Raw genomic sequence first — 26,171 nt, forward strand, 5'->3', positions numbered from 1 at the left:
ATAAGAAGGGAAAAAAAAAAGAATAAAAGAGTTACCAATGCGACTCTGACAAACCTTTTCTTACACACTAAAATGAGATATTTCCCTGTCCAAAGACAAAAACTAGATGCTTTTCTTTCTAAACCAGTTGGCTGAGTGATAGCTAATGCTTATAAGATCTCCTGCCTTCGTGATAAATCCTGACATCTGTGCTAAGAGAGTTGGAAGTTTCAGTCCCAGCGGCCAAGCTTCTGTATAATAAGACCAACTGGTAGACTGGGGCTGGAGCCTAGACTTACTCCACCTTAAAGCTATCGTTAGGATACGATTGAAAAAACCACTGGTGGCAAGACATAATGCATATCATTGCCCATACTACACAGTATCTGGTGAAAGCGGGCAAATGCCTCCAGGGTTAATAGCACGTTGATTTTACAAGCACTAAATTCACACCCTTTAAAAAAGAAAACAAGCAAACTAAACCCCACGCCAGATATGACATTGCCCTCTATATTTATTCTTGTCTCACATTGTAGTATCATATACCTTTAGCCCCTGGTCTATCTATACATCTAAGAAATAGCCATGTTTTAGAATTGCTGAAGTAGAATGCATTTACCTGGTTATTATGTGGCATACCATAGAGTGCTTCTACTAAATCAGCAGCCCTCTTAAGTATTACTTCCTGTCAATATAAAAACAGATGCATTCCTCTCAGTTCAATAAACTCCTTGTGGGGGAAAACAAATATTAGAATCTTTTAGACTCTTCTATTAGTTGCACCGTCTTTTGTGGTTTGTGTTTTGTTTTTTTTTTTTCCTCCCACCAGGTACACCTTAATTGTAACAACTCTCAGCAACCACTGAATGGTGTTAAATCACTAGTTCATCCTATTCACACACACACTTAATCAAGTCAAAAGGTGAGAATCATTGGTGCTGCAAAATAAAATACATCACTCAATTGTCTCTACCATCTGCACTATAAACCACTCATCGGTTTATTGCAGAATACAATCCTGAGGTCATTTACTAGATTACTGCAATCAATGTCATTCAGAGCATGTTATGAATCCCTTCAATGTGTTTATTTTATTCTTAATTGCATAGTGCAGGAATTGTGACCTTACCCAGCAGGCCACGTTCGAAAGATATCCAATCAGTCCTATGCTGATGGTAATGTAACCTTTCAACTTCTTTGGTTTGTGTCCTGATATGATGGGTCAGGGTAGGATCCGTGTACATAAAATGATGCACGAGAGGAAAACACACGCAGTGTGAGAGAATGGCCCAGTACGGTGCAGTGGTTCCTGGAAAAATTCCCTACATGGACAGCAGAATTTAAAACAGTCTGGGATTTAGTGCTCCATTTTGGGCAAGTTTTTTCTTCTCCATTTTCCTATTTGTTCCTTTTCACTTAATATTTCTTAGAGTATTTTAAACTGGCGTTCAAATAACAATAGCATTTTCTGCATTCTTACTTTTTACAGTGTGGAAAAATCTCTGTGAACAATCCTGATAGAAACTGTAAAAATGCATTGCAGAATTAACCCAGAAGAAATTTTTTTTCTTATTCTTTCAAAGCATCTAGCAGATTCCCAACTGCCTGATCAAAACCAGTCAAGACTGTCCTTTGAGTAAAACAATATATTTTTGTAATTCCCAGCCCCTAAGTATTGCTCTGATATACTAACACGATGCTATTCACCACGGTATATTTCTGCAGGTAGCTTACAAAAATAGCAGCAGTTCTAAGGATTTTACAGTTTTCTACAAAGTTAAACTTTTTAACTTAAAATATTTTACACAATAGCCATATTTTATACCAAAAAGAAACAGTAATGCTCAATTTTCATATACTGTAGACTCTGATCAGAAAATAGAGATATAATTGCGTTCATTTTGCTGTCACCATAACCTCTTCAAAAATCCTTGAACAACTCTTCAAATGACAAGCTTTTAGATGCATATTAGCATTTTTTTCAATTTTAAATTCTCTATAATATAAGATAAAATAGTTGTCATACTGCAGTAACTACTTATGACATATATAATGTCCTAAATTCAAAAATGAGATGGAGGATTTTTGTACTCCCAGTAAACATTTAGGCTTGCCTTCTGCTGCACACACCCCTCTCTCAGAACACACATTTAAATTATTTTCCACATATGAAGTGATATGTAATATATAATTGATGGATTTTTTAAACACTACATTTGAAACAGATCCTGAGGAGTTAAGTTGCTACAGCCTTTTTCTGTTGGGGTGGGATTTTTTTTTTTTTTTTCTTTCTGTTGTTGTTGGGTTTTGGGTTTTTTTTTGTGTGTAGCTTGATCACAACAGTTAGCAGTATAATCACGGACAGACAGACTACAAACATCGTCCAGGTACAATCAATCCTTGTTGCTTTACCAGAATCATCAGAACACTGAGTTGCCCTTTTTGCCTCACACTGATAATACAAACTAGAGAAGAACAGAGACGTTACTGAAAAATATTATCTTTTTCAATCCATGATTTTAGGTGGAAAATTACTGCACAGGTGTTTGACTTTGCAAACTAGGATTTATTTCACTTCAGTGGAAATTGTTTGCACTATATATTTCACTGATGGAAAATTAGAATATGATACAGAGCCCACAAACTGCTTTGGAATATTGTTAACCTAAGCTGTCACTATGCCAAATTACTAAAAAAAAGAAAGTTTAAATAGTCATTTCTGCTCTACCTGGCTAATCATAGTTATTTATGTAATGCTGAGCTAAAAACCTTAGAATGCATCTGAAAAGAGATTGAAGACCATGTTAAAAAATGAGGTAATTACATGGAATCTTACAGCTGCTCTACCTAATATCAAATATATTCCAGTTCGTAAACATTGGAAGTTCTTTGATGCCATATCATATTGCATGTAAATAAAACTAATTGTCATGATGGTTTATTGAAATATGCTTGAGAAGTATCATTCAATTTTCCTACCTAGTCAATGGTTATATTTTTTTTCAACATTTTCTGAGTCTGTAAATTTGAGTTTCATACAATATTTTCACACAATAAAAGCATTTATCGTTTATGACATTTTCAGATCATACGAAGTAGATGTTACACAAAAACTCCTGCGTCAAATAGTGGTATCTTCTATTCCAGAGCTGACGGTAGTTCTCATAGACACAAGCTAGCTTTTAAAATACACAATAAAACACTACTACAGACATGCTCAAGATATTAACTTCTTGTTTTCTGAATGCATCTTAAACCCTTTGCAGCTCTGCTTAAATTACCATAGAAGCTACTGTTACAACTCCACATACAAAGGAGCCCCAAAAGTCCTCTATAAGTTAGAGCAACAGACCTTGCAAGGTGCTTGGATTGCGGTGACCAGAAAATTGTTCTCACCTCCATGTCATTACGCTCACAGTGAAGCAGCCCCCGAGCATGTTTGTGTTCGGGATCTAATATATTGCCTTTCAATCAGAGCTGAGAGCCACTGAACACATAGACAGAACATGACGAGCAGGTCAGGAAAGCAATAAAGATTTTACAGAGCTGTCCAAGGTGCTAAATTTACTCAATAATGGGTTTGGCACCATAGTGTTAACCTCTCATTTACTACCAGTTTGAGGGACTAAATTGAAGTAGCTGACTTCATTTACCTTGAAATGTATATTTTATGACATTATGTAAGTAGATTGAAAGGGCACTGCAGTTTTAACAATTTAAAGGCTAGAGCATGTTTAAGATGAAGCTCGAATATTTATTGTATATTGCACTTAAACTATACTGTATATTAAAATGCATTGATTAAATTTGTAAAAGGTATTATAAAAAAGGACAGCTAATATAAAAGATCTATGTCTTTTAAAATCCAATTGATACTGCATGTTACCGCTGCAATGGTGATAGATAAACAGATAGATAGGTGGACAGAGCAGCAGACAGACATCTCAAAAAGTGCGTGAAACTCACATTCTATAAAAAGAAATCTCTGCATAAGCTCAAGGTCTGTTATTCCAGATATTCTTTTGTTCACAGAATTTTTTCTTTGCCTTCATCTCAGAAGCCTACATTTTCACAGCAGCAAGTGGGCACCATGTAAGGCCCTTCCAATTGAATATGCAAGTGGAAATATTTCCTGAGAGAGACAGAGTTTGACTAAAGCTAATATCTAATTTATGGGGGCATTTGTCAAGAAAGATCCACTCTTCTATTAATGCTAAAAGTCTGACAGCTTTTGGCTTAGAATAAAGGACTTTGCAGCATTTAGTTAGAGCTAACGTGAGGGTCGTCTTGTCTTGCATTTTATTTCAAATGAGCATAATTTTATTTCTATAAAAATAATAATTGAGCAAATACTGAAGAGAGGAAAGATTACTTTAGTGATTAAATATGATGCATCAGAACTCTGCCCTCCATGCAGCTACGCACCACAGATCCAGAGTCCATTTTTATTCCAAACTAAAGCTGACTTTCTACCGAGGGATTTTTACTTTTTAAATTTTTGAAACAGGAATGCAATTAAATATTTTAATCAAATTTTCCTCCTGAAAATACTAAGGGGCGTTTACATAAGGAAAAGAGGGGGCTGAGCAGGAAGTCTGCTGCAACTTTGCATATTCCGAAATTTCTGTAGGAAAGATTTATATAATCTTACCGGAGTGACTGTGCTTTTGAAACACAAAGACTGAAACTCAGGCTGAATCCACTTCTGACGGAATGTACCTCGAACCAACATTACAGCAACTTTGCATGTTTTGTTTGTGGCATGCATTCCCTTCAGAAGGAATTCATTAAGATCATGAAACTTGCATTTCAAGTTTTATCATGACAAAAACATTTTGTGTCAAGTTTTATCATGATAAACACATTTTGTGCCAGCTTTAAAAAAGGTGGGATATTTCTTCTGTTGACATCTGCTTTCTTTTTATTCACCAACCAGTGAAAAAAACCCACTCTGTGTCCCAAAAGGGCTGTGAGTCTCGTCAGCTAAAGGGTATGTAGAGTTACACTGAGTTATTTGGCATAAGTAACCATATTAGATAATATTGAAGGTACTTGTTAAATCTAAACAAATTTTGTCAAGAAGAAGCTGACCACAATATATAATACTCATCAGCCACACGTTGTATTATTGAGACCACCCAAGGATTTATGTACTTGTGGAGGGCGTGGGGGGGAAGCTGTTCTAGCATACTCTGAGGCATTTATCTTATGTGTTGTCTAGATATCATATCACCTTCTAATGCTCTTTAGCATTGTAATACAAGAGAGACCTCATTCATCTTCTGAGAGGGTACTTAGGGATGATGATGTCATTCATACTTCCTTGACTCTTCTGTCTGACCTCCTGGCTCTGCCTTCTAACTTCCTACTCTCATGGCTACTCGCAAGAAAAACACTCTTCTGCAGAGTCAAAATGCTGAACATCAGACTCCAGTTCCCTTCTTCACCTTGGAAAGGTCACGTTCTGAAATTTCAAGTCAAAACTAGAATAATTTGTGCTCAAACTTTTCCTTTGTTTTGCAATGGGTGAAACTGTAAATGTGCTAGCTAAGGATATGCGTCAGTACTAAGTTTTAAACTTACACTTGAAATTTGTGTATGCATTATATGTTAAAAGGTAAAAATAAAGTTGTGAACACCTCTTTCAAGCGTAAAGGCAAAACCAACATTTTGGTAGAGAGCCATTTAGAAGGATGCCACAGATCTAAAATGCCAGCCATCTAGCTTGGTATACAAGAGTTTCAGCCTGTCCAGAACCTCCCATCTCTCCACATCTACACTGACCACTGCATTATCGTATCATTTTCAGCAATTACAGTTTTATAAAGACTCATAAAAGCCATTCCAAATGTAAAGATCCTCCATTTACTGTAAAACTGAGGGAACTATGCCAGCCTAATAGGAAGTATAAAATAACAGGGCCATTTCAGTAAAAAGATATTTGTACTCACACAAAGATGAAAACTTCTCTAGCAAACAAACAACTTAATTGTTTCCATATATTATAATTGAATCATACTGAAGAAGTAAACACCATAAGATATTACAAAGACAGGAAGGCAAAATGAGAGAAAGACAACATACTTCACTTGAGGGGTAAAAAAAAAGCTTCTGCTTACCGCTGCCTATAGGATGGAAGGGCACTGAATTCCTGTCACTGAATTTCAATGACAATTTCCAGAAAGTCAGTCTACAGTGGGAGCTAGAACCTTAGCTTTTCCAAGCCATTGTAGTCTCATCAGCCTCCACCCAAACTGAAAATCACAGCCTAAATCTACAGCACTAAAAACAGTCATGCATGACCTTACCACCTGCTCCACAATGAGCCAACCTTATAAATAAAATATAGAAAGCCTATATGAGGCAGCAGAAAGAACAAACACTGAAGTGCAAATGCGAGCAGGCATCTAGCCATAAACATTGAGAATCGATGATTAAAACACCTCTTAACCACAAAGGTGATAAATGCATAGCAAAAGGGAAAACACACCCTATTCAAACAGTCTCCATTGCAAATACTGCTGACAAAAGAAGGAATAAAATTATGATGATCACCTGTAAGTCTGTCCTTGCAAGTCTCCCATCTTACCCCTATTATCCTCCTGTTAACACGGTGTACTTAGATACTAAAAAAAGGTATCGGCCTCCTTTTTTACCCACACCACTCATGCTGCTGGTCTTCATTCCCATAAATGGTGGGCACATAACAATGGCAACAGAATTAGTAGCTAGCACAGATGTGTACTTCATCTAGATACACAGTAGCATGGAACAAACTAGCATTAATATAGTTGCATTGGAATTACTCTTTGAATAAACTGACATTTGAGAGTCTGGATGCTCCCACCATATTATCATCAACTGAAGCATCTGGCAAGTAATTTGGATGGCTTTGTTGCTAAAAGCTCTGGAGTTCTCTGCTAATGTTAGGTCTCTAAGTCAAAGGGAGAAGAGTGGGTATGTGAAAACAGATATGCAGAACTAAAGTCACTCTGCCAGCGCTTCAATCACCTCTTTTAGGGACTTTATCCAACAGTGATTACATGGCTCACATCTCTGTCCCTCAGATAGCTGTAGAATTTTGATTCTCCTAAGTACGTTTACAGTATGTCTTGCCCCAGACCCCTAAGTTTACCAGAAAAAGGCTATAGCTCCCTGCAGGAACCCTTCAGAGTTGTCAAATTTTAACTCATGAGGTCAATCTACCTTCCATGCACACAGCGCAGGGCTAGTAGATATTACTACATTGTACTCTTATATCTATTCACACCCTACAACACATCAACTGGTAGCTGGTAGATGTCAGTCGTATTTGGGTCTCACCAACACTGTCATAAGAAATCGACGCTATGGTAATTCTCTGGCATCTTCTACAGCATTTCCCACAGGTTATCTTGCAAGCTCACACTGTGAGGATCTAACGACAGATCCCTTCAGTTTGAAACATAGTGAGAAGACGAAAGGAAACACATTTTTCATGCTGTACAAAAGGCTGCAGTATTTACCCCAGCATGCAAAGACCAGTTCTTCTGCACATGCATTTCTTTAGTTAGGCAATCCCATCTTTCATACTATGATCAGTTTGTCAGACCCAGTGAATCATTAGAAGACAAAATAAATGAGATGATACAAACTAGATCATGAATGGGTAAGTCCACATAAACTCAATTCAATGGCTAACAAAAAAATTCTTCACCGACTTCCTTATAGAAATTCCTCCATCCCACCAGTTTACAGTGAGTCATACTATTCCCATCGATCTAGATAACAAAAAGATTATTCCTGATTTATTCATGAACATATGAACAAAAAAATTATAACATTAGATTCTTTTCCTCTATCTGACCTCAAAGGTTTGCCGCAATGACCTAAAAGCACATTTTGCATTCTAACTTTCCTTATATTCCTATAATATTCCTTATTTCCTATAATATTCCTTATTTTTTCTTATTTCCACAGTTACCTTCAGTCCTGGGCAAAATATACAGAGACCTGTACAAAGCAATCTCAGATAGGAACCTCAGGCATCTCTTTTTGAAAATTTACCCCAAACTATTTGTACCAGCATCTACAGTACTCCGAAGCAGATGTTCATTATTGAGATTAATGAGCTTTTAGGTTTGGGTTTTTTTTTTTGTTTTGCATATGTAAGATTTTCTGATAGTTCTTCCTCTGCTTTTCATAGTATTAACATTCCTATTTCTTGAAAACAGCTGCAGATGAGAGTTGCAAGAAAAAAAAGAAAAAAAAAAAAGAGTTATTACTCAAAGTCTTCTCCTGATCATTTTATACCCATATATTTTTGGAAAGTTGTCAAAGTCCCCTTATGGAAGAAGAAGAATGTTTTGAATTATTTGAAGGGTCTGGACTTAAGTAAACTTAAAAAGAATTTGGAAAAATGAACAGAGACACTAAATTCTGAGACTGTCGTTCAAAGATACTGCACAGGCTGTTTTAGAAGCTTTATTCTACAGATCGTGTTATTGTGCCCATTAGAAAAATTCCCCGAAATACTGAGGATTAAAAAAAGATTAAATGTGGCTTGTGATTTTGTGTGTGGCACAATGTAGATATCCAATTATGTGTTTGTAAGAGTGAAAAACATTTTACTTGGCAAATAGACAGGCTGATATCTATTTTCTATCATTTGTATACACAAAGACATTCCAAACACAGGTCAAGTTGTATCACTTTTAAATTGTTCTCCCATTAGGTCAAATCTAGAATGTATTGGGTGGCATAATTCACTTGACTGCATTTAAATCTATAGAGAGATATAATTGTGTTTGGTATTGCAAGGCAAGAATGTCTACTGAGTTAAATCAGCAGAGCTATCTAGCAATAAAGTGTAAATTGTAGTTATGTGTTTTGTCCATTTAATTTTCAGAGTTGGTCTTTATTAATGCATTTACCCACATAAATATCTAAGTATGCCAAACTAGCTACTTTCTGTAAAAAACAAGTGTTCACCTGTATACAATTAAAGACCCACCCATATTTTCTTTTAATGAAGGGGTAAAAACCCTAAGAAACCAAAACAAACCAAAAGACCCCAGCATATCATTAAGATCTGTGAAACTGTCACTTTTGTGGATCCTGTGCTTCAGGTAGGAAGTGTTAGTAGTTAGAAATTGAGAGTTCAGGTTACTTTTAATAGCAGGAGGAAAACTGAAAAAAAAAAAGACGCATTGAAATTCCGACCTACAATGATATTCCACTATGTTCTGTGGAGAGTGAGTGCATAAAAATGTTGAAATAGAGACTGGAATAACGGTAGGTTTTAGTATTACGGTTAAAACACTGCTCAGTCGTAACCCCTACAAATGACTACTTTCACTTACATTTTATCATTGGTATAATTAAAAGAAGTCTCTTGAAAGGGGCATTCTCATTACAACGAAGGACCACTTCAGACCCAATTGAAATGAAAAGACAGACCATAGATTAGGTGTAGATACCAAGTGGTAATTTCTAGGGAAGCATAAAATGCCAAATGTGTAACAATTATATTTTATAACTATGTGTTCAAAGGACTTACAGTATTTTATTGTACCAAGAGGCTTTGGCTCAGAAAGACTACTTCAATGAAGTGCCTCCTAGCATATATTCTAAAAAAACTTTCAACTTTCTTATCAGAAACAAAAGATATTTTGTTCCTGATACTATTATTTTTAATTTACAGCCTTAAAAATTGAGTTGAAATTATCCAAAGCAAGTATAAATGTTGAATAACCACGTATTTAAGAAATTAAATTTATCCAATATTTCACAGAGGTAACACTATCTTTCTGCGTACACCTCCACAACGTAAAAGCAGGCACCATTTTACGCGATCTAGAGCTCCTTTTTCAGTGGTGAGTGAAAAGATTACTGTTGTCACTATACCAACATATTTTATGGAAGTGCTTCAAAACTCGCCCCTGATTTTTCAAAATACATCAATATTTCAGTAACTTTTTTGATCATCAAGAACTCTTGGCTCTCATGGTAGTTTAAAGCTGAAAAAATGAAAGAAAATTCAGATTCTCAAAATATTAGTATTATTTCTTTCTTATTTATTAAAAAAATACCTTTACACACATTTTATTTGTCAGAAGCTCACATTTGGAAAAATTAAGCACCGCTATTCTGTAAAATGTGAGGACTTCAAGAGACAAGATGCTATGTCCAGATGAAATTATGAATATAGCAGTATTAGCACAGACACTTAGGTCATACTAAAGAACAAAATTAACAGAGACAAATTCCAAAATTTCTGTATCTTAGATCTCCCATAATATATGAACAAAAAATGTGTTACATATATGTGGCACGGCTTTAAAAAATGCTTCTGTGTTTTGTTTTCATTCTCCTCTCAGCAAGCATATAATTTGTCATCTATAGTCACAAATACATTCCAAAACATTCTTTAAAATAAATCCAAAATGCATATCCGTGTTTATACAAGTAGCACGAGACTGTATGCTGTTGTACTTGGAGGACATTTCAGTCCAGTTGAGTTATATCAACATAAGTTACATGATTGACTTTTACAACAGAAAGAAAAGGTTGTACTCAAACAACTGTTATTGCCTCAATGGCAAAAAAATCAATGAAAGTAAAATGAACAAGAGATTTTGTCTGAGTTGCAGTTAATACTACTGAAGAGCTATGGATATTAAAAGGTCAACAAATAAATTAGTCCAAGTGTTATGAAATGAATGATTTGGCTTATAATTGTATTGAGTGCAAATTGTTCACTGCCTATTAGACCAGGTAATTTTTAACCATGGTGCCTCAATTACTGTTCCATAAGCAATAATACAGTTGTAAGAGCCACTGGTTCGATCGAGTGACCTACGAGACGCGCCAGGACAGCTGACTTTGCTATGATGGATCACTGAGCCTGATCTCCAAATGGTGCCAAACCTTCCCTTCCCGTGAGGAGATCTCATAAAAGAAACATTACTGCTTGATTCATTTTACCAAAATGTTTGAGTTTTCAAGTGTCAGCAGTTGAGTATAGATTGTGAAGCTCTGTATTTCTTAGAAGAATTACGACAACAGGCATCCTATTGCTTCCAGCACTCTCTGCTAAATGGCATCATGATGGTTAGGAGGATGCTTTTTCTGCTACTCAGTTGGACTGTGTTGTGAGAAATACACGGCAATCATATTTTACATCACCACGTAAACCACTGCATAACACCTAAACTAGGCTAGAAATGGAAACTGTAGGTGAGATTACAGACATTACTTCACACTTCTGCAATGCCCTGCATTCAAAGATCTCAAAGCACCACTTTAATGGGAACAAATTAAGCTTCACAGCATACTTTCCAGGAAAATATTCTCTCTCCCCCATCTTCATCAGAGACAACCTTAAAGCGTAGCTGTTTGGCTGAAGTCACAATGGTCTATGGTTACAACCACGGCAAGTTTTGTAGGGTGAGGTAATATCTTTTATTGGACCCTCTGATACACGGTGAGAAAAGGTACAGTCAGCACGCAGGAAGCAAGGCTTGGATGCCCAAAAGCTTGTCTGTTTTTTTCCAGTTATATCAGTTAGTCCAATGTAAGATATTATCACTCCCTACAAATCCTGATAGCCTTAAACAGGGAAAAGAAATTAATCTGATATTGCTTTCATGCTATGAAGTAACATACATGGCGCTTCACGAGGAGGAAAGGCAGCAGCTGCGGTTCCCCATTGCTCCTGAGGGCATGGTGTTCCCTGGGAGCCAGGGCTCGAAACGCGGCAATAAAGGTCTCACCACGCTTCCCACAGGACTGGGCCTTAAAGGACTGTAACTACGCAGTAACTCCGCCTATCTGCTCTCTGCCCATAGACAAAGTAAACTGGGGATGTAAATGCAAATCCTGAATTATCAAATAATCTGTGCAGAAGAAACCACAATAATAAAAGCCTAATTAGAATAGATTGTACCACACGCAACCAAATCCTGTTTATATTGTCACTTTGCTATATTTTTGATAAATCACTACATTCAAACAGTCTATTGGGAGGGTGATTTTCCATTTCATCTCTCCATTGAGCAAAAAAGTGCCACGTGACTGGAGTCTGAATTTCAATTTCACCAGCATACAGTTGAACTGAATATTATTTGGCACAATACAGTGTACAACTGAGCCACTAAATGGCTGATTTACTAAATTATTATTAGATGAGCTCTTGCTGTTCCAAGTGAAAGTGCAGTCACTGTCTCTCTTCATGGTGTGTTCAAATTGTTCTGTGTTTAAATATTCAGCATGAGGCTAATGTGAACTGATGAACTGAGACTACAAACATTCACTTTCAATACAGACAGAGAGACAGAGATGCAACATATCATGTGGCCTGCGGAGGTGAAAATGATTTATATTTAAGGATGCTGCTGCCTACTTCCATTACTATAAGATATTCTTAATTAGCTTTGTGTTTGATTCAGGAGTTTGGAAACGTAGCTAAAAAACAGCCCCAAAACTGAACTAGCTGTGTGGCTGTGGAGGCTTCAGAATCCCGGTGAAGTGCCACTTGAGCCTGGATTGCTGTCAATAAAGTGCATGAGCTGCCACCACAGTTTCATACTTTACTTCCTTTAGTATTTGAGTTGCAACTTAAAAGTATCACCTGCAATTCCCGCCTCAGCATCAGAAATTCTAGGCAATGCAGAGGACTGACCATGTTGTGTAATTCTATGACTTTTTGAGGTGGGGGAGATGGGGAAAAAGGAAAATAATTTTTTTAAAAACAAGGTTAAAAAAAAAAAAGAAACAATTTCTTTACTGCCACCTGCTGGAGTTGACAATAACCCTTTGTCATACTGAAAGAACAAGCATCTTCACTTAGAGGACAGTTACGGCAAGCATTTAAAATACTGTGATCCCAGACACTTACAGTAGATTAGAATTTTTTATTGGTGCTGTGTTGCCATAACAACATAAAGACAGCAGATGACTTAAGCTAAGCTTGCGAAGCAAAAGGCTGCTCATCTGGCAGTTAAAATGAATACAGTTCACTTCACAAGTTCCCCATATGGACCCTTAGTGTATGGTAATGAGGATACCATATGGTGGGAGAAAATGCACAGAGAACAATTGTGCTCTACTGGATGAGTGAAGCGAGCGGGAAGTTAGGAGGCAACGCAGGAGAGAGATTTGTGCCTGTGCTCTCTAACTCAAGGGTTCCTTTCAGAGCGGGGTTCTCTCTCTTCTTAATCTTCTTCTTAATATATACATGCATAGAAATGACAGAGAAACATATTGTACATTTTGCAACATCATTCATCATAAACTGTCAGCTGTGTTTGTAAATCAGCTTGGTAAGATCTTATAAATTTGTAATTCTTAAAAGGTAAAAGTGCTAAGTTTTTAGACAAAGTGCAGGAAAATTTAAGCACTTCTGACAAGCAGAAACATTAGTGGTAATCATTTTAAAAATGCTTGCCTCTTTCTGCCTGCATGTTTAGCTGTAAATAATGCCGCAATGAATAAAAGCTTTAAAAAGGGGAGGGGAGGATGAAATGGAATAATATTTTTTATTTTATTTCCAAAAGGATAAAAAGTAATAGTTGATCAGAACCATATGCGTGCAAGATTCTGCTGTAAATGTACATATGCTATACAGTACGCTGTACTAACCAGATCCTAAACCTGGTAAGACAGCTTGCTAAGGGCTGCAAAGTCAATTTTGTACTACACATGCTTCATAAAAGATGAATATAAATGCATTAGTTAGACACGGTGAGCTAAATTAGAAGGTCAGGCAGGGCTGGAAGGGCTGAAATATCACACAACCAATGACTGTAATTACTCTTTTTTTAAGTCTATTAAGTGGTGTTGTTCTATCAAGGCTCAGGGGTATAGGACATGAAGTACAAGATAAAGTAATGTGTATTTATTACTCCCACGGGATCAATTTACTAGATATTTTCAGCTCCATGGAGCAAAATACACAAATGCAGCCTTTGTTACTTTCTTCAAACTGTGGCTTTTTCCTTCAGAACCTCCGCTCCTCGAAGGGACCATGTTTACCTGTTTGGTATCTTCCTGCCACCCTCAGTTAATTGTTGTATTTTAAAACAATAACGATAAGGATACAGGAAGAGAGAAATGTGGGGATCCTTCTTATAGGATGTTCAAACAAGTGGTTCGAGTTGCTCAGATGGAATGTGCAGACTAGAAAATCCAATCCCAGGCATGACTTTTACCCCAAGGCAAAGCAGAAACCAGGAATAGAGAATGGCGCAGAGCTCCTTGTCATCCTGTTAGCCCTGATCTGTTAAAAGTTTTGTCATAGATTCTAAATCTGCTTTAATCATTTGCTGAGTAAATGCTGACCCACTTATAAAGAAAACTCACTGAAATGTGTATGTACACGCTTGACCTTCAGAAAGGAAAGGGCTCCTTGCCACCTATTTGTATGTGGCTCTGTCCCTCAGCTCTCTCGCATTTCAGACTCTTCGCGTATTCCCAGACAAACCTCTGCCACGCACCACCCCATAAGGGTGATACTTTCATGGTAGCCTCAGGCATCTTGGTCGTCTTCTTCTCAATAGCTTTGAAACTCTCCCTGAGTATTTTCACTAGCATAAATGGAAAACCAAACGCAAAATACCCAAACAAGCCCCTCAACTGACTAAATGCCCAAATTGTTAGGGAATGAAAAAACCCCAACTGTTAAGGGTTCAATAACAACCTTAACTCTGGTCTCACATTCTTGTACATTTTACAGTAGAGTGTAGAAACTGCCAAGCACATCTCATGCCCTCCTTGCTATACAGATGAACTCCAACAGCTCCTCTTCACATGCTCCCTCTTCCTGCCCACACTTAGTACAAAAGTTTTCTAACAACCTTCTTGTTATGCTGGGTGGGGAAAAAAAAATAAAAATGTGTTTTCTTAGCTGAAAATGACTAACTTTTAGGTTAAAATACAGTATCTTGAGTTAGCAGATGGAGATCCATTCTGGAATTTCCATTGGGTTTGTCGGAAGCAGCAAACCTGAGTTGCCTTGTCTTCATTGCCATCTTAACCTCTGCTAGCAAGCCTGGGCTAACCCACCCACATTTAGAGACAACCTTTATTTGCAATATAAACAATACCCATGTCATGACGGATAAAGAGCAGATCTGTGGGATTTCATATGGGAAAAGACAACTGCTTTTGCCAGCCACTGGTGCCTAATAACCACATGTCTTCTATTAGTGTCCTAAACGAGGAGATGGAATATGTCTTGGGGGCGTCTAATGACTGACCAGAGAAACGGAGCTGAAGGGAAGCTGGAGCCTGGTTACGTGTGCTCTCTGCTCAGCAGGGAGGCCGCTGTGTGCTAGAGAGAGAGGCTTCACTTTCATCTACATGAAGAGAAACCAGGAGCAAAGGTCCCTTTCAGGAGGGATAAGGGGTGTCCTAGAGAGCGCATTTAAGGCACAGACTGGGAGGGAGAGGACGTCAGATCATGGAGGGGGTCGATGCAATGACTTGCTTCTCAAACACAGAGTGAACAATCTTGCGCTTAATTTAAATACAAGTGATGAGTTGTAAGAGTGGTGAAAATGGCAAATAAATTCTAGGAAATTGCATATAAAGAGGAATCGTTGTTATTAAATCATTTAGGATGGATGTGTTTCAAATCTAGCTCACAGTTGAGACTGTTTTACAGTTATAGCTGTGGAGTTTTAACAAAATTGCAGAATCGCAACGTATCTGCCAGGGATTTATTTTAAGGATTGTAGGGTAGTTACATGAATGAACCTCAACAGACTCAATATGTTGTTGTGATCTGAACTCTTTAGTGATTTCCACTGCAGTTACATAAGCAAGAACCAACAACACGTGTATTTGGGTGCACATATGCGAACACATGAGACAGGGAAATTGCACACACATGTGCAGGCTTATTCCCCAGCTCCACAGGCAGGCTTTCTACAGACTACTCCTACAGGACAACAATAAGATTTCTTAACATTAGCATCACGGTATTTCTTTTCACTTCTCCCCAGAGTTCTTTTTCCTCTGATCTGCCTCCTGTCTGTATTAGAAAGGAAAGACTACACTGACCAGCACACTCCTGGTACTTGATCTCATTCCAAGCTTTGGGTGCTAATCCCACCACCTCTGTACTGCCTGTCTCTCCTCTTGGTGCCTGTGTTTGTGCGTGCCTGCGTGTTTATGTACAGACATGCACATCTGCTAGTGACAACCCTACACCGGCTGCTCTCCCTGACCTGCTCGGTACAAGAAGGGAACAGGACTGTGGCCCAGATCTGGCTCCATAGCCCAGCTGCCAACATCAGCTCCCACTTTTTCTCCAGAAACTATATATTGCATTTCTACTGCAAATGCATCTCTAATTCAACTGTCAATCTAGCAGTTCAAAGTCCCTATTTCCCAGGTGCTCCCGTTCTCCTCACCATGGGAGGACATTCTCCACTGGAATTTGACTACTGAAGCACTGGGAGACAGAAAAAATAAATTCAAAATCTGGCTTTTTTCTTTGCCTACTTCCAGTGGATACCCGGAACATCTCCAAAAATTCATCCCAAGCATGAACAATGAGCACTTCTGAAAATACTGGTTCTAAACTAGTGGAGATCAAACTTCTCAAATAGCCTCAATGGTTTTAGAAATGCCTGTTGACACAGATATGTCTGTTGACTCCTCAGCTCTGGAGGACAGAGCATGTTCTAACACTCACTTGATGGCCTCAAGAATTCTCCTTGACTGCAGGCGTAAGTCACACTGCAGAATGCTCTTGTTGGTCCATGGGAAGGGCTGCATGCCCTTACAAACACAAAAATTATAACCATTTCTGTTTCTTGAAAGATCTCTAATTCATTGGTAATGTTTCAATGGAATAATGGCCACAAACCCTAGCAGCAATTATAGGAATGTGTTTTGCTTTATTTATTTAATGCATAAGTACAAGCTTTTTAATGAACAGAAAGTGATGATGCACTGGCAGGACAATGGGGAAAAGGGAGGAAAGGATATTGAAAGCTTTGGGCACTGCTCTCCTCTCTGCTGTCTCGCTCTCTGTCTCTCTCATACATTTGCCCTCTCTGCCCGTGGTTCCACTGTGGAAGCCATATGGCTTCCAACTCTCTTCTAAGTAGCCACTGAGAATTGTCTATAGTGGAATACTGCCAAAGCCCTTCCTGGTTTAATGACATGGGGAAGAGCGCTGTGCAGTGCTCACCCAGCACAGAGACTCGCTGTGTCCTTGATTATGATCCTGGAGCCAGCAAGCGATGCTGGGAATTGAACCATCAGTGCCTCAAATACAGAAGTCGACATGTGCCAACCCCTGCTGCATTCAGCCTCTGTGCGTGGCATATTAATGAGTCTTGAACTTGAGGTCCAACCTTCAAGCTTGCACAGAAGGAATTACCCAAAGACAAAAAAAAAAAAAAAAAGGTCCTCTTCGTCCTGTTTCCCTCTAACCTTGCATAGTGATACTAGTTTCTCCACTGAGTTTGTTCAGTCCTTAAACAGTAACTTTTTTTTTTAGGCCATCACATCATAACTCTGCATACATAACCACAATTTCCCTTGATTTAAAGATTTGAAAAAAATAGCTTGAAAAGATACTCAGAACAAACACATTAAGCCAAGAGAGTATACGAGGGGACAGATGACTCAATACTAACCCTCATTCTTATATCCTACCCATAAATACCTGCTAAATGTTGGAGTCAGGATATGGAGTTAGATGGAGCTTTCTTCTGCCTGTTTTTATGTCCCATGACACTAGGTAGCAGGAACGTGTGGTTATCAGTGTGGTAACAGCCTCAGTCTAAACGGGAAAGAGAAGGGTGCTCAGCCTGATGGCTGCATTCCCATGGCAGCACAAAGAGCATTGCTGGGGATCCCTCAGTGCCATAGGTGTCAGAAAGGGAGCCCAATACCTGTGGAAGTTGGTGATGCACTACAACCCCCAGCTGCATAACCCAATTTGGAATTGCTCCATCTTACTCTACTTGAATTCCTCCATTTAGAGCAAAGCCACGGCCATCTACTAGTCAGCTGGAACACTGGGTTGAGGGAAGTTTTGCAGCATTTCTTTTGGGCCTTGCAAATGCCTGGTGCATAGTGAAGGCTGGTCTCTTATTTTCTGAGAAACAATTTTTCTCCACGTGCACATTTGGCAGCAGGGGCACGGTACAGATGAAAGAGCCTCTGCAGAAGGATGGTCTCTTTCTTTGGAAAGGGTTGCACTCTGGAGGGAAATTTGACAACCTATGAAAGCTGTGTCCTGCTGCAAATCTGTCCAAAAGTCAGAGAAAGGGACAGCTTGTAGAGGGTGAACAGAGCCAATGTAAAATGTAACTCTCCAGGACAGCATGTTTCTCTGGTGGTAAGAGGGAAGGACAACACATCATCGACCCCAAAACCACAGTCTACAGCCTTCCTAGGCAAAGATAAAAGACTTAACAAGCCTGGAAAAAAAAATCACATACTGAATTTTATTTCTGTCAAGAAATATAACAAAATAAGTCACAGTGTTCATGAAATCGTCCCATTTTTGAAACACTTTAGAAATCTAACTAATCAAAGCCCACAACAATCCCTGATAAAAGCCTACCGACAGCTCAGGAAGCTACGGAAGAAAGTTCACAAGATTTACCCAGTCACAAAGGCTATACTGGATGTGCATTATTTGAGGGATCTGGCCTAAGGCATCAAAACCCAATTTGTTCTATGTCTCAGGTCTGCAAATTCACATCTTCCTTTCCGTAAGTCAAAGGTGGTGCTCTTCAAATACACACACTTGGCCTATTTGACTCCCCAACTCACTCGCTAACAGCCATGATGCTAGAGCAGATAAAACACACGGCGGCAGTTGGCCACATATAGTGACTCCAGCTCATGCACGCTATTGCTCAGTGTTCCTGTGGCACAGAGCAACACTTTTTCAAATACCCCATCTCTTTCTCCAGTGTATCACAAAACTCACTGCAAATTCTTGCCAGAGAAAGTACAGAACAGCAAGATAGCGAGAACAGAGTGCACACCCAGACAGCATTTTCACAGTACAAGACCGAAGTCCTAGAAGCCTATGCGAACTACTCTGTTTCTTCCTCAGCTTTCACTTAACAGAAATCAACAAAAAAGCTCCCACTAATTTTGATGGGAACGAACATCGAATCGCTTCACTATGCATTGCGCTAATTATTTCAGCAATCTTGAAATAAAGCAATATATAAAAATTATTACCCTAAACCAATACATGGTGCAGCAGCAGTGGACACACATTCCCTGAAAATCCAAATAACTTGATTTTATCAATGGTGAAGTTCTCAAGATGATAATGGCAAGTACTACTGTGATACCAAAACCAAGAAGCATCATTCTTCTACGGATAAGCTGCTCAGGTTCCAAAATACCAACCAAAAATGTGTTCTTTGTTAAGTATTTCAGAACACAGAGTATGATTTGCTTTTAAGTAAGGCAAGAGCTGTTTGAGTTAGCCGTGACTCAGAAAGTCACAGAAGTCTCAAAAGCCTGCAATGAAAGTTGCTGATTGGGCTTTATCGGTCATGCCTCTGTTTCAGCTTATCTGGGTTGGGTACCAAACCAGGACCGTTACATTTAGAGAGTCTTGCACTTTCAGACAAAAACATGCAGTAACCAGCTTTACCATATTTAATAAAACAATAAACTTTGCGCTGACCTTTGGCAAGCGTTCGGGGTCACCAGGGTGCCGGGGGATAACCTTCTGTAACCTTTGGAAACCGTAGTCAATGGTGGGTTCGTTCAGAGCTGAAACAACAACAAACAACATCGTGATGTGACAAACGCATAGCGAGCAGGCTCCGTTGCACTGTAACAATTGGCAATGCAATGCAAGACCAAGGAATGATCACAGCAAAATCCCCTTTTACTGAAATCAGCACTGACTGTGAAGTCAAACACTATTTGAGGTTGGTTCTGAGGCTTTGGTTCAAACAGCAATGCAAACCTTCCCACCTGAGTTCCTAAAACAAGGTTGCTGGAAAATTTGGGGATGCTGCATGCATCTTCCAAATAGGAAGGAATTACTACCTCTGAAAGCCACGATGAAATTAATTTGATAAGTAATTTGCACCCCATGTTTCGTGTTGGTTTTTTTCCTGCTTTCGTGTTACAAGGAAGGTCCTTTGTGATTGGAAGACAAAAGAAGTAACTATTAGGAAGTCTCTCTTGTTCCAGATCCTATTATACATTTAATACGCTCCACGTGCAATGAACACATATAATTTTGTTGTGAACTACAGACATTTGTCTTGGCAGAGGTTTTATTTTTTACTCATCGACACTGACTTCAGCAGCCCGGCTCAGGTTCCGATCAGCACTAAACAGATCCAAAAGACTTAATGAATTAAAAAAAAAAAAAAATCATCTACGTTTTTAGTTCATCTCTCCCCAGTCCTTGAGAGAAATGGTGGAAGTGAAACACTTTAATCTTCATGAAAATGCTGGTCTGCCTGCATTAATCAAAGCTCCGATTGTGCCGAGCCTTTAAGCACATGCTTATCTGTAAGCACATACTTAAACCCATTTGCTTTCAGCAAAGCAAATTTGAGCATATTATGTTTTTTATATGATTGCCTATAATTACAGGGGACTGCATGGAATGACCTTCTAGCTATATTTCCAGTCATATGATCACTTTAAAACTCAGATGTTACTGAGACTTCAACATGTGCTTAAAATTTCCTAAGTGCTTTGGTGAACTGGAACAACAGTCAAGCATTCTCAAGCATCTCTAAACAACAGCGCATCTTGACTCTCCCATGCCAATAGAGATGATGAAATTTTCCACAGCAATTTGTTTGCAATTTTTTTGAGTTAAATGAAAAAAAATTTTTTTCCAAGATGGATTTTTACATTTTCAGCCATTGTTTTTGGTGGGAAGGAAATTATTTTTTTTTCTTTTTTGAGTTACTTTAAAGTTTTTCTTATTTTGTCTTAGCTTACTAATAGCAAAAAAAAAATCATTTCTTGCACAAGGTCTGCCTACTAAATTATGAATATCTCTTGCACCTTTATGATGGTTTTATTATGAACTTTATTACGTGGCTAGAACGATGCTATCTGATTCTTGCAAAGAGATTTAGCATCAAACCATATCTCCAGTCTCACTTGTGTAAGCACTCTCATGTGGCTCAGTGACGCTTATCCCACAGCAAGTTACACAACTCCATCGGTCTGATCGACATGGCACAATTTGTCCATACTTCCACCTTTTCATACTCCTAATGTTAAAGGTCTTTAGGCAGACCACATTGTTATCACAAAAGTAATATCTAATCCCTGGCTTGTTCTTAATTCATTGGTGTTCCATAAACAATCCCACAAAACAGTCCAGTTTTTGAAGAAACTGTTCCATTTAAATTATTATTTTCAAACCACATTTCTATAGCAGATGGTCCTACTGGCAATCAAAGGGTCAGATTTTTCTGTCCTCCTGGACCTTCAGTACATCCCAACTCCATCCGCAGGCCCAGCGATGCTACTGCAAATTGAGACAGAGGAAGGCGGTGTAGGGGAATCCAGAGCTACCCAACAGCAGGGAAACACAAGTGCGTGGCTGGTGGGGACCTGCTGGAGAGGCACACAGTCCCGCAGAATCTCAACATTTCTCTAATATCAGAAAGGAATCTTCTGAGCATATCCTGAAATTACTGCTACAGTATTATGGTAACTCCGGACTAGAAATCTTTCAGGATTTTACTTTCTGGGCTATTGTCAGAAGTTTTTTATTGCCCCAGAGATCATGGCATCCCTCTAGTCTCCTCGGGTTTTTTTCATGCATTTCCCTTTATCAGGAATATCTGAATTCGATCTTTTATTTATATTCAGGTCATTGGATGTAAGGGGTGAGAATAAGGCTTTTCCCCTGCTTGTGCCCTTTTTGGTTTTTGAATGGGCCTTTTTTCCCCACGTTTTCTTTCACACCCTGGCCACATGCTGTCCACTCTGTTGTGTAGTTTTGCAAATAATATCCCAGTACCTGGGTTTGTAATCCCCCAGTTCCATTACCTTTGAGTTTCCTTACATGCCTTCTTATCGTGGACCCATTTAGTTTAGACCTTCTTCAAACTTTACAATAAATTAATTTCCTGCTATTTGTATTTATTATCAAAAATAGCTGTTCTCCAAGAAGATTAAAAAACCCCTACAGTTCTAATTTACATTTCTTTTGCAAATATGTTAGAAGATTTTAGCGTGGTTCTGTCAAATGTGTTTCTTCTCTAATTCAGTCTAGTTTATGGCCATTTTCCCTTTACATCCTTTGGGAAAGTAGTTACTAAATTCTGCAATATTATAAATGGAGGCCAGTTCTGAAATCCCCCCAGAGATAGAAGTCATTTTCTCATATCTTCCCACACATTCAACACATTTGAAATCCACAGAGTATTTCCTGTGAGTATTTTCTGAACTAAATGACCAAAAAAAATGTTAATTTCATGGTCCAATCTCACAAGGCATCAAGCATCCTCTGAGAGATACTGAAAACTTTCTGCTTCAAATAGCTTCAGCTTTACTTTAGTGGTGGGGAGAGGCTGCACACAGCAATTTTCAAGATTGGGTCCTAAACTGTAGTTGTCAAATATCACTCATTAGTCTATAACCATTCAACCCTTTCAATCTTAGATAAAATGAAAAAAAAGAAATCTTTAGCTGCCTGAACATCTAACCACAGATTGGATGATATCAGCCCTCCGTTCCTCCGTTCATTTATAATCCAAGTCAGTCAAATGTAATTAGTCATATCTCAAAGAAAGAGCCCTGTTTAAACATTTAACCCCACCTTCAGCGTTAAGGCCACACCAGTTCCTGTGTCACTACCTGGCAAAACTCCAAAGAAAAGGTGATATTCTGATCTCCAAGCACCGCAGAAGAGCCAGCGCTCAGGCCACCCTTCGTGGCACCTAACGTACAAGGTCAGATACCAGCCTCACGCAAGGTTTTGCCTCTGCCCCCAGTACGTGCGAGTCTGGCCTCTGCCTTTGAAGTCCATTCACAATAACGCATTTCCCAGCGCTCTAATTCAAAGAACGTTTTTTTTTTTTTTTTCCCATGATTGGAAAAGAAGAATCAATAAGAAATACAAACTCTCTATTTGTGTTCTTGACATCCATACATTAAAAACAAGCTAACACATACTCTACTTAAAATGCATTCCCATTACCCTAAATTTTAAAAGTACTATTGAAAGTACTACTAACTTTAAAAAACTGTATTAAATTCAAATAGGTCCCAAGGCTAATGGAAGCAATTTGTATACCAACCCAAACTGACTGGCCCACTTTTCAAAATACAGGTATGATAATCTTGTGGTTTTAAAAGGACATTTAAATTGAAAGACTGTGAATTTAGTACATAATTATACCGATAGAACCCTTTAACTTGTCAACTTGTAAATCTAAAAGGCTATCAATCATTTCTAAAGAGGAAATAAACCTTAAAATTCTTTGATTGACAGTGCTTACTTTTTATGTGGAAAAAAAAAAGGAGTAAAGTGGCCAGAAATCCATTTACAAAAGTACATTGTTTTACATAGGTGAGTAAAAAGCCAATAATTACACCTCCAAAAGACACATAAATCAAAGTAAGTACTTTTCCCTCACTTACATATTTTAAGTTGCAGTAAACTTCAGGTAACTTTTTATTAAAATACTTTTCCAAATGCAAAGCTTATTGAAGCTGTTAATAGAGTAGCATTTTCATTTAAGCTAATATAATCATTTTTGCAAATACAAGATTTAAGCCATTTTTCTCCTTCCAAACAATAAACTTTCAGCCTGTCTCTTGTGTGAATTAACTAAAATTACACCCAGGTGTACAAAATCTGTCTATCTATCCTAGTGTATGAGTTAAGGCACAATATTTATTATTCTTACCATTTTATGAATTACTTCTTAAACCCTTGAGGAAGAACTTTCTTTCAAATTAGACTCTAACAGAATAAGCCATGAAGCTCTTTATGCAGCAAGTCTAAAGCCATAACTCATAAAATCTAAGGCTTTTAATCAAGAAAATGCACAATGTCTATGGAAATAAGGATGCGTACATTATATTCATCTTTTCAAACCCCAACTTATTTTTCAACAGAAATGCTGCTTATGCCTCTGAGAAAAATGTTTCAACCATAACTATAATTTCAAATTCTGCACGAATAATTTTAATAACTACATGTAGCTAATCCACCATCTTTAAAAGTCTCTTTCTCTTTTTTTTTAACTAGTCAGTGGAGGGCTTTTTTTAATATTTCACATAATGAATTCCTACTGTGTCAATAAAGCTTTGGTCGTTAATTGAATGACTGTCTGATGTATCTGAGAGAGGAATTTGTTTCTCTGGCCACGCTGCCAACTTACAGCAGAATGATCGACACTTAATATCAGCAATTAAAAGGACCTGTTCAAATATCATATGGAATTCGTAGCTTGGGGTAGTGTAGGAGAACTCTTCACCAAGGAAAACTCATTCAGCGAATGCAGAGAGTAATTGAATTAGACACATTTTAACATTATTATTCAAAGAAAAATAAACACACACTACATAGAAGCATTATGGAAATATTTCAGAACGTAAAACATATCCAGCTAATTTGTTTCCCATGCAGTCATGGTTTCATTTATTCCTTTTATTTTTCAGCCCGTGTTTCTTTTTCATTCTGTTTGACCCAAAACCAATGAGAAAGCAGCATTTAGACCTATGAAGTTCCCATATGCTTTTCCAGTGGAAAAGGCTGCAAGGAGAGGGAAGGCACTCTAAGGGCTCAAACAGCAAAAACAAAAAGAGGCTGAAGGCTACAAACAAATTGGCCTCAGGTCCACAGGTCTGACTGTCCCTACCCCAGGTGAGAAATCTGGTCTTGATTGTTTTAAGTGAAACACGCAGGGAAAGACTGCACACGGGAATGAAACGTCCCAGAGTGCTTGCTCCTGTGGTGCACCAGAGTCGCTGGTTCTCTTGGAAGGCAAAGGCATCGTGAGGGAGAGTTTGAAGAGGGTAAGAAGGACCTGCAAAAGCATAGAGCTATAATGGCTTCAGATTACGTCCAGGATGTTGTGGCCACAACAGTGGAATGGAGGAAGATCCTTTAGACTCTACCTTTGTCTCTTCACAAATCCATTCTTTTTTAAATTTGGCTCTACAACAAAATTAGACACCTAGTGACGAGTCCTGAACTATAATGTCAAAGAGATGGGGCTTTGGGGTCTACAACACAGTTGTTTTGAGTTTTGTCCTGTCTGATGAGAGAAACTTCACCAAAACATAAATAGAAGTTGACTCTGCGGCCAAGACACACAAAGTTACCCATCTCAACACCTCACAGCCACAAAAGAGTATGAAGAAATAAATCCATGCGAAAATCCCGCAGCACTGTCACAGCGATGAAGGCCAGGCCAGGAATACATTTAACGTGTCTCTCTGTGCCCAGATTAAACCAGGTCAGAACATCTGAAGGCACAAAGAATGAATATTTTAAATAAAATCAACAGCACCTGGGAAGGCAGACTCTTCAATGGGAGCCTTGCAATATTAGCATCTTCAGGGGCATTTTATAGCTGAGGACTTCTTTCTCCTGGACATTTGGCCTCTTCCTCCATCAACTCAGATGCCCACCTCTATAATCAGCTCTCTTCCTTTTTAATCTGTACTTCTGTCTGTATTTCCACACTGCTGAGAAATAGCAGTATGGGGTACAAGCAGCAACAACCGAGAGTAGTCACGCGAAAGGCTGTGGCTTCCAACTCCCCACTCTTACCAAGCACGGACTCTATGAGGAGGTGGAAAGCAGGACCTCCTGCCTCTCACAGAGGCAAGATGCTGCCGCGGAGCCGATCCAGGGTATTTGCCTTGGCTAACAGCCTGTGGCTTCTGTCTCCAAGCTCTGGGTGATTTCTGCTAGAAGCCCCTGACTCTAACAAAATAAAACCTTGACTCTGAGAGATCAGGATAGGACAGGACAGACCATATTAATATCAAACTCCAGGTGCCAAAATGCCTTGCTAAGGCCCTGCAGTACACCAGTTCTAACAATGGATGATATTATAAAGCAACATCTTGACATGGCATGCTGTAAGCAAACCCTACCCAACAACTCATATGCATAGTGGCCTCTTTATGCATGCTCTACAAAGACAGAAAAAAAACCACTTCGAAACCACATCATCAAATTAAAAAAATTCTGTTTTGCAAATCTCCCTGCAAGG

At 38.5% G+C, this 26,171-nt stretch overlaps 1 protein-coding gene across 10 annotated transcripts in view; it reads right to left on the reverse strand.

The window, feature by feature from the left end:
- The window catches only part of EBF1 (EBF transcription factor 1), a gene marked incomplete at both ends in the record, with an annotated part of 282,086 nt that overhangs the window by 11,665 nt on the left and 244,250 nt on the right, over window positions 1-26,171 (reverse strand). For all 10 annotated transcript variants that reach the window (XM_082324547.1, XM_082324546.1, XM_082324545.1 and 7 more), the window contains 2 exons: window positions 599-664; window positions 19,634-19,722. In XM_082324547.1, coding sequence (XP_082180673.1) covers window positions 599-664; window positions 19,634-19,722 — 155 coding nt within the window. The remainder of the gene's footprint in view (window positions 1-598; window positions 665-19,633; window positions 19,723-26,171) is intronic.

This window comes from Platalea leucorodia, assembly GCF_965183815.1.
Source record: "Platalea leucorodia genome assembly, chromosome: 11".
In the NCBI taxonomy this organism is placed as follows: Eukaryota; Metazoa; Chordata; class Aves; order Pelecaniformes; family Threskiornithidae; genus Platalea; species Platalea leucorodia.